The sequence below is a fragment of the Chamaea fasciata genome, unplaced genomic scaffold (assembly GCF_029207755.1).
Source record: "Chamaea fasciata isolate MVZ Bird 193981 ecotype frontalis unplaced genomic scaffold, bChaFas1.0.hap1 SCAF_3, whole genome shotgun sequence".
In the NCBI taxonomy this organism is placed as follows: Eukaryota; Metazoa; Chordata; class Aves; order Passeriformes; family Sylviidae; genus Chamaea; species Chamaea fasciata.
In genome coordinates this window covers 54,942,687-54,956,897 of record NW_027094088.1, presented here as the reverse complement: position 1 = coordinate 54,956,897, position 14,211 = coordinate 54,942,687, and the positions used below count along the sequence as shown (strand labels likewise).

General features: G+C 39.9%; 1 protein-coding gene across 3 annotated transcripts in view; it reads right to left on the bottom strand.

Annotated features, from left to right (window-relative positions):
• The window catches only part of IPCEF1 (interaction protein for cytohesin exchange factors 1), an 80,657-nt gene that overhangs the window by 31,865 nt on the left and 34,581 nt on the right, over window positions 1-14,211 (bottom strand). The window contains exons 2-4 of one of the 3 annotated variants that reach the window (XM_066179062.1): window positions 11,650-11,700; window positions 6,098-6,134; window positions 5,261-5,430 (exon numbers count right to left, since the gene is read on the bottom strand). In XM_066179062.1, the coding sequence (XP_066035159.1) occupies window positions 5,261-5,430; window positions 6,098-6,134; window positions 11,650-11,673 (231 nt within the window). In that variant the 5' untranslated portion in view covers window positions 11,674-11,700. Of the gene's footprint in view, window positions 1-5,260; window positions 5,431-5,900; window positions 6,040-6,097; window positions 6,135-7,938; window positions 7,974-11,649; window positions 11,701-14,211 lie in introns of those variants that run through there. The other 2 variants (XM_066179064.1, XM_066179063.1) reach the window with 2 other exon arrangements.

Here is a 14,211-nt window from a genome sequence, read left to right as displayed (position 1 = left end):
TGACTTAATCCATTAGTAATTTAGATAGATTCCTCTATCTAAATTAGGGGAGCTCCCTCTAAATTACTAATGAATTACTAAAAATCTGTAGGCTTTGAATTCAGCACTTTAATTTTAATAGTTGTACAGCAGAGAAACACCCGACTTCTTATGCAGTATTTGGCCTGTTCCAGTTGGTAAAAGATTATGTTCTCACATACACATTCTCTCTCAATGCATTTAGATTTTATACTAATTCTGTCTGTGATTTCATATTTGTTCATTTAAATAAAAAATTATGTTTCATTCTATGTATGAGTGGAATACACTATTTGTACACATCTAAAATGTGCCATCCATGTAAGAGAAAAGAGGGCTTTGATGAGTATGTAGCTTCATAATTAACAGGAAAAATAGAAAGGAAAAAAGAAAAAGAAGTCACTTAAAATTTTAAGAGTGTTATTTCAGTCAGCAAACAGAATTCCAAACAAATCCTAGGAACAGAACATGTGGAAGTCATCTTTTCAGTCATTCTTGGGATAAAAATGACATTTTAAAACATTTAAAGCATATAGAAATACTAAGTGCTTTCTTTCTTCCAAAATGTTATCTCTAACATGCTATTATTTAACTCACACATTTCATTCAAGATTCCTTCAGATTTTGATGCGAAGCTGTAAAATAGCCCTAAAAAACTCAGATGAAAAGAACCTTGACCTGTTTTCTGCTTAATAAGGATGTTTAAAAGAATAAGTTGTTATCATTTGTGGGCTTTATGGAGGTTAGACTAACATAAATCTGTGCTTTTGCTATTCCAAGTTGTAGAAAAATAATTTCATTAATAACAACAGTCTCTGCAAACTCTTGTGGCAAAAAAGAAAGTAGCCATTTTTTCACAGAAAAAGCTTTGCACTCAAAAAAAAAAAAAAAGAAATTATTTATGAAACTCAATGCATGTATCCAATGAAAGAGGCTAATGTCCTTTTGAGCTTGCCACAATATGTTATGTAAATGTTGTGGCTTTAGGAGATTTAGTAAGTCATTTAAAAGTGAGTGTAATGTTGCAGCGAGATTTTAAAAAATAGTGCTAGAAAATGAAATATCTTGTTTTTGTGAAACAGCTCCAGTCTGCAAATCAGGGTAGTCCTCATGGCTTTATCAGTGTTTCAGCACTGCCCCCAGAAGATCCTATGGATGTTGGAGGAGCAGTTCAGAATCTGAGATTTTTTTCTCTCTACCAGGTACGCCAGTGAGGCATCCTATAGAACTCTGAATAATTTGTGTAAGATATTGGGCCATAGGTCCCCAAGCCTCTCAGCTCCATCAACTGACATCAATGACTTTTTCTCATCCACGTAAGTAGCTGTTACAACTCAAAGGTGAAAGATTTTTCTTTTAAAAGATCGTAATTATCCAGCTTCCAGCAAAGCTGTTGGAGTGAGGACCAATTTAAATGCAGTGAATGAGGGAAAAAAAAAGTACAAAGATAAATAGTGACAGTAGATCACAGCCTGCAACTCTTTAATTTTATATTTACATTTCTTTTCAGCTGAATCCCCATGACAACCACTGTTAACACATTCTGCAACAATCTATTTCAACTCGATTTGGAAAACCAGTCAAGCTACCCTAAAGACCAATCAGACAGTGGCATTTAGTCCTTTGTCCCATTCCAGCCAACACTATCCAACATAGTCGAAACAAGCACAAAGAGCCAGGATTGCATGTGACAATCCTCCCCCACCACCCCTCTTCCTATGTAGGAGTACTAATTCCCTCTGGGGTTTCAGTATGAGAATTGAAACAGCTAAAGGGTCAGGCAGGATCACAAACTGTACTATTTAAACACTTGTCTTCCAGGCAGCTGCCTACAGAGAGCAGTACTAAAAAAAAAAAAAAAAAAAAAAACCAAAAAAAACCAAACCAAAACAAAACAACAAAACCAACAAACGGACACTAAAGGAGAGCAGTTGTCCAAGGAGTTTGGTGTTCTTGAATGTGCCCAGAAAGTCTGACTGCCCAGATATATTATGACATTTCCTGTGTTTTCATTGCAAAACCAACCTTTCTGTGCTTCCTCCTAGTCCAAACAGCTTCCCCTCCCCAGACTGGGAGTGCTTCCATGCTGCAAAGAGAAGTTTACTTGCCTCACGTTTTAGAGAAAGAAGAAGGGTGCATGGGAAGAGGTTCCAGGGCAGCCTATCCAAGCCTGCTGAGACCACTGGGCCCTGACCTCAGCTAGCTCATTGAAAATTTATTCAGATTTGCCTGTGTTCTCAAGTTTTCTTTCAGTGAAGGAGAAGTTTGACTCTTGGGGTGTCTGATCTGCTATTGCTGACCTGTTTATTATTTTTACTCTTTTAACCTGTGGCATTCACAAAATATTTCATGCTAAGTTGAAGGAAATAGCAGCTGCAAATGTCACAAGTGACACTATATCATGTACCCAAATCGGCCTCTCATGAGAGACTCAGAAACAGAGTGGCTTGAACAAAAATTAAACCAGAGTGACAGAAACATTCAGAGTTTCAGAGGCACACGAAGACAAACTTGACCAAGAAGATGATATTCAGATGAGGTTATCTACCCAAATCCAAGATAATGCATGTTCCCATACAAATTCCACCCACTCTCTATTTTCTCCATTTCCATTAGAAAAAAGGTCCAGCACCCTGTTGCTATGCTACAGTTGCCAGTGTCTGGTTTTCACACAGCCACAAACAAACCATGCTCATTTTCTCACCAGAACCAAACTGGTCAAGCAGAGCTACAGGCAACCAGTGTCCCCCAGTCCCTTTGACGTCAGCTCTGCTCTTTCACCATCACCTTTGGCATCAGCCTCTGCAAAAGGGACAGGCACAGGAAGCCTCAGGCACGTGAGAAGCAGGATTCCAGTTTCAACAGAACTTTAGGCTGTCATCTTGTACACTCCCTTGGGACCAAGGATTAACTTTACTGAAGACAGTGGAAGTGCAAGCAGTCCTAACGCCAGGCCAGAGACTTGTCAAGCAAGCAAATGTGTCACTGATTTCTCCTTCATCAGTCTAGAAATGAGAATATCTGGGTCTAATTGATCTCACACACAACTCCAAGCATGCCTCTGGTCTCAAGAATTTAAGAAAGCAGGCCTTAGCAAAGAACACCTCCTCTTCTTTCCAAACCCCTCAGTTACTGACATTCTGCAAACACTGATTGAATCTATAGCTACAGAGAGGCTGCACTTTAAGCTGCCAAAAGAAACCTTGAGGTTTTAACATAAAATAGTGTGAGAGTTGGCAGAAGTTGAAAGCAAAGAGGTACTACCAGCTAGCATGCTTAAAGTACAACTGTGATAGGTGAGAACTCAGGGCTGAAACAAGACAACAGTATTTTGAAGCCATATGAGCTCTTCAGAGGAAATGAAATAAATTGGAATGAGGCTGACACTTATTTTTCAGCCTTGTTAATTTGGGGGCAGACAGTAACAGTCAGGAGGCAGGCACAGACTAAGAGGATGAGTGCTGTCTAGGAGCACTGGAATCAGCATGATCATGGTTTCTCTGGATCTCATGAGTGGAATTTTACCAGGCCAGAACAAGTGAAGGAAGTGGAGGAATTTGCATCTCTCTCCCATCACTCTTCTCTTCCCAGAGGCAAACTTTTTCTAGTCTTGCCTTTTTTATTTTCTCCAATCTTGATTATTCCTCAGGATAATTCCTTTCTGATATTTTCTGTGTCTAAAAAGACATGTCAGCCAGCCAGCTCACCTTTCTTAAAACTGAAAGGCCAGAAGTACAATTGCAAACACAGATTTACAAAACCTTATATTAATAAGGTTTTGCAAGGTATTGATGCTGCTTATTAGTATTACTGCCTTGCCATGTCTTTCAAGCAGAGATGTTGTAAGCATTAGGAAAAAAGTGCCTTTTAAAAACTTTTTTCTCAATTTTTCTGTTTCTTTTCTTTCTAATATGCATGCATTTGACATAGTTTTGAAAGGAATTCATATCAGACTACCACAAAATCATAAAAAGCAAGAGCCCATGACCATCTGAGTTGCTTTCCTTTACCCCAAAATGAAATAGTTAATATCATCTTGAAGTACACATCAAAGTTTTTATTTGGATTTTATAAAAGCTAACAAAAAAACCTTCTCTCTCTCACACACACAAGCAAACAAAAACCCCACAAACAACCACTAACACTATACTCAGTAGTGAACGGAGAATGTGAAATAGTCTACATGAATAAAGTTTTGTTTAGGGTATGAGGATGTTTTTAATGGTTTAAACAATTTTATTTTTTTCCCTGAAACAGTTAGCAAAATTTTTGATGGGGATTACTGCAGTGGAAATAAACAAGTGGAAATCATCCAGATTGCCTTTGATTTTTTTTAAGTGCTCTAAGAATTAATAAGGGTTCCTTTAATCTTTCATCCTTTGCTGTGTCTGCAACATGCTGATTACCAGAGAAGCTACTTTGCATTTAGGGAACCTCATGTCCATCCACAATTGGACACTGAAGCTGCTGAGTATCAACCTATATTTTTGCTGGCATACCCTAATTCTCTTCACACCCTAACTCTTAGCTCTGTCACTCTATCATTCGAATGTGATAAGAGCTTTTTAGAGGGTGCAGTGCCAAACAGCAAAGTGAAGGGAATAACTGTATCTGAATTTTCCTAGGATGGGCAAGACACCCTCTATGCCAAATGAAACAAGCCAAGAGTAAAGCCAGCTGCCCTCTGCCATTTGAAAAAAAAAATAAAATAAAAAAAGGGGGACAAAAAATAAAAGGATAAATACAAAAGGAAAAAAAATTAAATTGGAAAAAAAAATAGAAGAAAAAAGAAAAAGAAACCAAGCACACAAACAGAATTATCTGTATGGAAGGGGATGAAAAGAGAAACAGGAGAGACATTTCTGAAAATTAAATTAATAAGTGAAGAAGCATTCCTGTTTTGAGTCTTTACAAAAAGTGTTTGCAACTGCATACACCCAGGAAAACATTTCTCAAATTCAAATGCTGCCAGAGCCTTTAAAGAACAGGTCTTTACAGGGCAAAACAGACAGCAAGTTAGCATTTCACAAGTACCTGCTGAACTAGAAAACACATCATTTTCTGCATATTTCAAATTAATATAGACACTGCCCAGATCACAAGAAGTGTCAGGGCTGAGAAATAAACCCAGCTGGTAGTACTCCTCCAAGATGTACCTAAATTGTGACCCCAGCTTCCATTCTCTCGCTCCTAGCACATGCTGTTTGTCTGGCACCCAGAGCTGGCTGTTTGCTGTACTCACCAGCTGACTGCTGTACCAATACAGCGATGACTCCTTTAGCACACACCAGAACTTTTTCCATTTGTTGCCAATGAAAGCTCCTTTTTCCTTCTTTTTGTAAAGCCATCCTTGGCAATCGGCTTGCCCCAGCTCTTTGCACGATATCCTCCGTCGGCTCATTATAAAGAACCCTGTGCCATTAAAAATACAATGTTGTGCTTGCTTAAAACTGCATTACCAGGAAAGATGTTGCTGCTAATTAAGCATATCATCCTTAATTAGGAATCTCAGCAAGTCATCCAAACATATCTTAAAATATACTTAGAAGTCTTTCAGTTTTATAATGGCTGTGACAGTAACACACATTCATTTGAAAGACTTGCTGATGTTCAAAAATAAAACAGTAAGCTATAGATAATGCAGATAGTAATTAATGGTAAGATAACCATACACGAGTTTTTGTCAATTAAAAATACAGCCCTTGACCCTTTTAAGAGAAGCATGCATATATTTTCCTTCACACAGCTGCACTGAAAAGAATACATCTATTTAAGTCAGCTAGAGAAAACTATTATGCCAAGTACATGAAAACCACTAGTGTGTATGTCTGTGCAAGCAGCTGATTCCTCACTGATTTCCAGCTTTGATTCAATTAACATACCACAAGGATTTAGTCCAAAGGAACAGCCCGTTGTCATTTTTCTCAGAATAATCGGTGTAAGAATCAGTGGAGTTAAAAAGCAGCTTTTCACCAGATGAGTAGCAGTACAAAATCCTCACCCTCCCATGAATAAGACATATTAAGAAAATAACAAAAGAGGAATCCAGGAGAGAAAAGAAAAAACAATCTCTCATTACCTTGACTTTTCTTTTTTGCCTTCTGACGCAAAGGAACCTGTAAGAAATGCAGGAAGGAAAGAAAAGAGGAAATTTCAGATTGTGTTGCAACATTTGTGTAGAAAGGGGAGGGGGAAGCTAGAGAAGGACGTGGTGGTGATGCTGGTGGTATATGCAGGATGGAAACACATAACCCACTCACTGCTGAAGGGACGTTAGCAGCTGAAGCACAAAATGTGTTAATTAAAATTGATGTATATCTAGTTGAGCAAGAGCAAACACAACCCTATTACACATGTGTCTATCTACTACTGTTTCCTGTTTCACATCCACAGGCAGCTTCTACTCTGCTGTGTCTGCCTGAATTGTATTCTGTATTTTCAAGTTAAAAATTAGAAGTTAAAACTCCAGCATTTGAATGCTTCATTAGGCTACACAACGAGGATTTACAAACATGGGGAGATTAAAATATATGCCAGATGACTCAGAGTCATTTAGCTCATTCTGAGAAACCCTGAAAAAGAAAAAAAAAAATTGATCTTCACCTTTGCCCTTTTTTATTTAATGCAGAACATGTATTTTTTTTCCCTAAGAAATAGTTTCATAATATTTCTTAAGAAAAAGTCACACAAAATATATGGAAATTTTAATCACTGCAAAAATAACACAATATAATTCATTCAAGCATTTGCAGTCCACATATTTAATCCTGCATAAACATACAGAAAATGAAACTAAAAGAGAAGACGACAGAACAAAAAAGGTTATTGAAAATGGAAGCTATGGCTTTTGGAGTAAATTCTCCCCAGACAGGTTGGTTGGTTGTGTGATTGTGGACAAAGTACTTGACTTCTCTTTACCTCAACCTTTCCTTCTCTAGTGTGGGAACTAAAGCATTCATTTTTTCTATTTTTAGGGAGGGTTTGAAGGCTCCGGATGACAAATGCTGGGTGAAGTGACGTATGATTTAATATGCTGGCCACAACGTTGCTATGTAAAGCCTGTAGCAGCTACCTGATCCACTGCAGAGCTACACTATGAACATCCCTAATGTAGCCCCTCAACCTTGCCAGACAGCTTCCCAGGAAAACAAAACCCCATTTCACACCACTCTTGAAACATTTGACGGCTCTTCTCACAGGCAAATTAAAGGTGAGTAAAACTAGACCATCTGCAAACAATAATAGAAGAACCACTGCCACCACTATTTACCAGAGCACAAGAGCTACAACTTTCTGAAGCAGGGATCTCTGCAGCTTGTACCACAGAGCACAGAGCCATGTATTGCAGCCCTGTGCTTATCTGGTGCCTATTTGACATGACCTGAACAACACTCTTGCAGGAGGCTTTACCAGGCATGAATAATTCCAGACTGCTGCTTATTCACTGACTATTCTTTTTCCCTTTTTCTTTTTTTATTTTATTCTACCACTGCCTCTCTCTCTCAGACTATTCTCCATGACAACACACAAAGAAAAGCAATAAAAAAACACATCAGGTCTATTAGAGACTCTGCTATTTCCCTATCCTTTATAGTCTGCCCTTCATGTCTTCATTCCAAAGAAACTTACACCCTATTTAGGACACTGGAAATAATATATGGCCTCAGGGAATCAATGGGTCACACAAACTAATTACTTTCCTCCAGAGCTATCAAAAATGATATTAAGAAAAACAAATATTAATCAGGTCTCCTGGCCCAAAATCTATGTAGTAAAGCAACATCACATCTTTGCCATGGCACTATATTGGGATCATTTCATGTATAACTAGTATAAAGTCATACAAAAAGAGGAGCAATACTGAGACAGGATGTGGCTCTCTCTCTACACAGCTGAGGAGGAAGCAGTCTTTCCACTAACCTTGTTGATGATCAAGAGAAAGATAACATGGTCTATTGCTCATCTGTCAAGAAAGAGTTAATACCTATGTTATGTAAGGCATCTGTTGGGGCCCACTTTATATCAGACTGAGGCAAAAACTGATCACCTACTAAGAGCTTGGGCTAGTTAAAAGAATTTACAAATTTATGTTTATTATTCTGTGGCAACAATGGTATCCTGTTGCAAGTTTATAGGGGTGATGAACCAAACCTCTTTTCTTCATATATTGTGGGAGGAGCTGGGAAATTAATGCTGGAAGTAAGACCAGTTTTTCCAGCCAGAACTGTAATTAGTTTGCCCGGATAAAATCTAGCAAAATAACTGCTGAATGAAAATTTTTAAATTAAGATACATTTCTCAATACATTTCCAAGTATTCCTGAAAATTGAGGTAAATTTTCAACAAATCAGCACTAAGCCTGGAATTCTGCAACTTCTGGTTGTGTTCTAGTGCTGTACAGAAACCCAGCTTCATCCTATTAAAAAATATGTGTTCTGCTCCACAGAAGAGAAAGCTCTTATCCCCAGCTGCAACAATAAAATGTGGCATGATTCACAAAATTGCCTTCTCAAATTTTGTTGATCTATAAACAAATAAAAACAATCTCTTCCTCCAAAGCACAGTGTTTGGAGTCAGATAGATACTTTATGAAATAAACAACAGTTTTCAGTAAAACTGTTTTCATCTCAAACCAATAAAAAGCCTATATTTAAATGAATCTACCACAAAATTCATAAAATGCCTCACCAACACAGTTTGGATTCAATTTTCCATAAGAATACAACACATTAGCAAGTCTCCAGTGGCAAACCTTTTTAAAAGAAGTAAATTAAAGTTTCCTTTGCTGAAAACTCTTCTATAAAAAAGTCAATAATCTTTTATGTCAGTGGACCTGGGTGAACATTGCTTAAGAGATACTTTTAAGTTTCACTCTTCTAGTGATTCTTACCAGTGCAGAACAAAGAAAAAAAACTGTGGAAGGCAGAGTTGTTACCAATAAAACCAGGGGTATAACGGCAATTTTAGATGTGGATGTACTGTAACTAGCAGACATAGCCACTGAAACAATCTGAAACTAAACCAAATGTCATGATTTTGCTTTTAACAATGATGGATGTTTTTCTATGTTTTTCAGTTTCCTGATGGGAAGTGATTTATTTCATTATCACAGGTTCAACTGAAAACAAACTGAGAACATCAGAGATATTCCTATTTCTTCTTACCAAGGGAAATCTGAGAGCAGTAGTTCTCAGAAAGCTCTGGGATAACTGCAAAACACACACTTTTGTGCATGACTGGTAATAGAGAGTAGGTTTTATTTTGGTAGGCTTTGGTTAGCTAAGGACTGAACAGGGTGGGATAGTGGTCCTGCAGAACAACTTGCTATCTATTATTCCTCCACTTGGCATACACACCATGACTGAGTTGCAAAGGAACTTGTTCAACTGTGCATTGTTCATAGCCACTTCTGTGCCAGGCAGGCTCCAGTGATGAGCAAAAAAGTATGAGAGAAGTGACAGCTTCAGCAGAAGCTTCTGTCAGTTTAGATGTCCTGTTTTTCCACAGAATCACAGTATGATTAGGAGTGAAGGGACTTCAAGAGGTCATCTAAGTCCACTCTCCACCTGCACCTGGTTTTCCAGGACTCTTTCCAGATGGCTTTTGCATTTCACCAAGCATGGAGACACCTCACTCTCTCTGGGCAATCTATGACAGTGCCCAGTCATCCTAAGTCATGCCTAAGAATGATAGAATCATTAAGGTTGGAAAAGACCTTTAAAATCATCAAGTCCAACCATCAACTTAGCACCACCATCATATTGGCCATATTAAACCACATCCTCTTCTTTGCATCCTCCCTTCACGTATTTACGCACATGGGTAAGACCCTCCCCCCCGGAGACTGTTGTCCAAGCTAAACAGTCCCAGTTCACTTAGTCTTTCCTCTTATCTTGGCTGCTTCAGTCCCTTAATTATTTTTCTGGCCCTTCATTGGCCCCTTCAGTACACCATGTGTCTTATATTGAGAAGTCATTCCAGGGGTGGCCTCAGCAGCACTGAATAAATTATGACCTCCCTTGACATGCTGGCAACACTTTATCTAATGTAGCCAAAGGGCACATTGTTGGCTCGTGAAGTCCACCAAGATTCCTGGGTTCTTCTTTGCAAAGCTACTTTCCAGCTCTAAGGCCCTCAGCATACACTGGTTACCCCTAGCAGCATCCTTTGTGCTCAGATGGAATAATAACCGGGGGTAGAAGTCAGAGGGCTGGACAGGCTTTGGCAATCTCTGCACAACATCCGGGATGCTGGCCCCTCCCAGGCAGCAAACACCTCTAGATGGTTGGTCAGGCCTACAGGTCTAGATGGGTCCTTTGTCCCTCACACCAGGGAGTCACCCACTGCAGGGTCTCACCCTTTCTTCCTGGTAGACCTATATGCTTTACATGGTTTAAGTGAATCACGTCCTTTGCTATGGACACATCTGGCTCCTCTTCAATTATGAGGGCAGTCAACCTGTTCTGAGATGGGGCGGGAACTTCATCTTGATACAAGAAGTCATCAACATCCATGCTTCCAATTCTCCAGAGGTTCTGCTTACTTTGATAGTGGGCGTAGACACTGCCTGCTTCTCCATTGCAGGTGGGGACTGATGGTCTTCACACTGTTGTGTCTCAAAGACTCTATCTCTCTCTCCCTTCCACTTTCCCTGATGCTTCACAGTTTGCACACTTTGTCCCGAACCTCCTCCACTTGCCAGCACAGCTCCTCCAAGATGGGCTATAGGGCTTAGACACATCACCTTTGGCCTCAGGGAGAGGTTCCTGACAGCCCCTGGAGTCTGGGACTTGGAGGACTGCAGCCGCTCTGTGTGGAAGCCTCTGTACTAGCCAGGACAGCTGTTTCTACACCTTCTGGGGAAACTGCCCTATTACCACCATGTCTGAGACTGTTACAGCCCCACAGTTTCAGTGGAGGTCCCGTTATTTCACTCCATTGTCACACCTGCTGCACAAATCGATGGCTCTGTTGGCTGCTCTCAGGGTAGGTCCCTCCCAAACACCAGTTAAAAGACTCCTGACTCTTCCTAGTCAGAGGGAGCTGCATCAAAGGCCCCAAGAGTCCTGGACCAGGGGCAGCCTACAAACTCCCCTGGAATAAAAATGGGGTGAAATAGGTATATGAGGCTGTTTCAGGGGAAAGGAAAAAAAAATCTACATGGAAAAGCAGGGCCATTGGGCTAATACCAAAAAACAGGCTTCATGTCTCAATGTTCTACTTACACTGCATGAGTCTGAGATGGCACCAAAGGCAGCTATGATCAACATTTATATTCTACAGAGCTGTGTTTTCTTTAAGCTTCCTAAGAGTTAGACTGTGTGGCTAAGAAAATCCTTTGCTAAGCTCATGTATCTTAGGTTACAGTTATCTCATCCATTGAGGGGTAGGACTCGGAAGTGAGGGCACCCCTAGCATCAGGCACATGCAGTAGATTTCATTTTATCCTTATGGCAGAACTGGGGAAACCCTTCTGCTTGGACTGGCCCATAGAAAAGATCTTGTTTGGATACTGATGCTGTTCACATGTGCTATTACTTTATGCTGTTCTTTGTGACTACAAGGATATGATCCCAACATATGATCTCTTCAGATGATCAATAACTCTGGCATAACTTCAATTATACTTACAAGAACATTGCCATCAGCTTCCATGAATGGTTTCAAAGCTCAGTGGAAAAGCTGCGAAAAGAGAAAATTTTGTGTACTTAAGCTCTGTATTATATTTTCATATAACATAAGTCTTGGCAGTAGAGTTAAAAAATGCTTTAAAACATTTTGTCCTTCTAACTCTACCCTCCAACTTCTTCCAACCCCTAAAATTTTTTTCCAAAGACAATCCTATGTTATGTGAACTAATTTTACTGATTTAGAAATCAACAAGCAGTAAGCAAGATTAACTCAAAACTATCCAAGGTTATTTTTATGAAAGAAACAGAACAAATCTCATGGATGTGGCCAGAGGGTTGCTTTTTGCTTGGTTGTGATGAGTTTTGGAGCTGAGTGGGATTGAAGGTTTGGGGGGTTTAAAGAGGAAATGCAAGAGAGAGAATAAATAAATAAAATTAGGAGTGGATTTTTTTTGTTCATTTTGGTCTTTAGTCTGAAAGAAATCTATAGGATTTGAATTCCTGGTTTGGTTACGTAATTCCCAGCATTTTCTTGGAATAAAAATTAAGTAACCTTCTGGTTCACCTGAATGGGACGAGACCTCATACTGCACTACTCATTTTATAATGGATTGAAATTTTCCTTTGTGGAGACCAAATTCTGTGCAGTCCAACAGCAGACATTGGATTCTATTTCCCAAAGACACACCAGGTTAGTAGGTATCCATTTAGGTGGGAGATGAGGTGATTTCATTTGATTAACACAAGCACTTCTCTGCTCCCTGGGTGATTTCCTTTGGTTGGTAGAATGGGCAGATGATGAGTTGGTGCATTGTACCAATGTTTTTGGTGCCAGCAAAGTTCCTACAAAACTCACCACTCTGCATGTAAAGGAATCATGGAGGGAAATGGGAGAGGATACAAAACCCTGCTGAGGCAAGAAAGCAAGGATTTCCAGAAATAGAGCCACACTTCAGAAGAATTTCTAACAAGAACATTTTCCTGTTACTAGAACCAGTTATTTAAGATATGTGCCACTCCTCATACATAATATTTAGTTTGAAAATAAAATCTTAAAGAAGAAAATAAAAAGCCACCTACTGGCTTCCAGCAATTTCAAACCAAAAATAGAAAGGCAAACAAATACACACTTTTCTGGCTCCCAGCCATTTCTGTTCAAAAGTAGAAAGAGGCACTTTCTATAAGTAGCTCAAGTTGAAGTAATATCATGATGTGGAGAGATGTTATGGCCAATAATTTCAAGGATGTTTAGAAATCATAGCTAGGACAAACAAGCAGAGGAAACACCTTGAGTTATGCAAGTAAATTAACACTGAGCCTCAAATACAGGGCAAGAAAGAAAGGGAATAACAGACCGTATCACAGTAAGTATTGTGACGCGGTCTTTTTCCTGTCATTTCTTAATTTCACGGGTGCCTAGGGTTTGGGGAGGAACTGCACAGCTTTGAATCAGACACAGTACCAGGAGCAAGAGGAGAAGCATTAGTTAACTGGCAAGGCAATGTTTCCTCCTGTGTGCTTTGTGCCAAAGGACCTGAAATGGATTTCAGCTAATCCTTCTCAATGACTTTAACTCAAACATTTGTTTAGTTTCCAGAAGCTGGATAAGCAGTTTTGAGCCAGCACCCAGTGTTCAAAAGCAGCATTGACTTCTGTCCCATTCTAGTTAAAGAATATATTTTATTGTCCTTGCATATTGAACGATACTTTAAAAATCATGCAGTCACTGCAGAAATAACTCTTAGACACATAACCTGAGTTCCTTTCTCCTAAGAAAGCCCAACCTGAGTGAGATTAGTTACTCTGTGAAAAGGCATTAGGATTTTTATACCCATTCAAGTGTACTCAATTGTTTCAAAACTACCATTTCAGAAGGGCATAACCTGTTTACCTCTGCACTAGAGCGAAACAAGTGATTCTTTTCAATTTTTTGCAGGTGCACTGTGGGAAAACAATCTCTCCTTCTAAACAGTCAGGTGAATTAGGAGAAGGAGTTGGATAAATGTGGCCACTCAAATAGAGTCAATCAATATGCACCTTGCTGGATGACCCAGCATGACTCTGCAGGGGCTGTCTCTGGGAACCAGAGCCCCCTGCCCCCCAATAAGCCCCTCACACAGATTGCAGCTGGGATCTCATGATGGTCAGTGCCCTCACTTTTCCCTCTGTGTGGTGGCAGTGGCCACACCATGGCAGCTCAGGGCCATGCTCAGGGCTGGCAGCCTGGCCAACAGAAGGGCTTCCCAGCCCACAGAAGCTACACCTGAGCTCAGGAGCTTTGCAAGTCAGTGAGAGGTTAGTAAGAGCCACCCCTTCAGTTCATATCATCAGGAAGATGTCCTGACTCCGAGCTGGAATACCTGCAGCAGGAGAAGACTCGGCCCATTTCACAGCACTCACAGCGCTATGTTACAGCCTGACGACCTGTGTGTATCCTTGTCCTGACTTAGGTGGACATTGAATTTGAAGAGGGATGTCAACCCAAAAGGTGGGTGTGGGATTCTAGCCCTCTTCCTAAAACTCTCCACTTGCAACAAGATAAATTCTAGGAACAGAAGGAGAG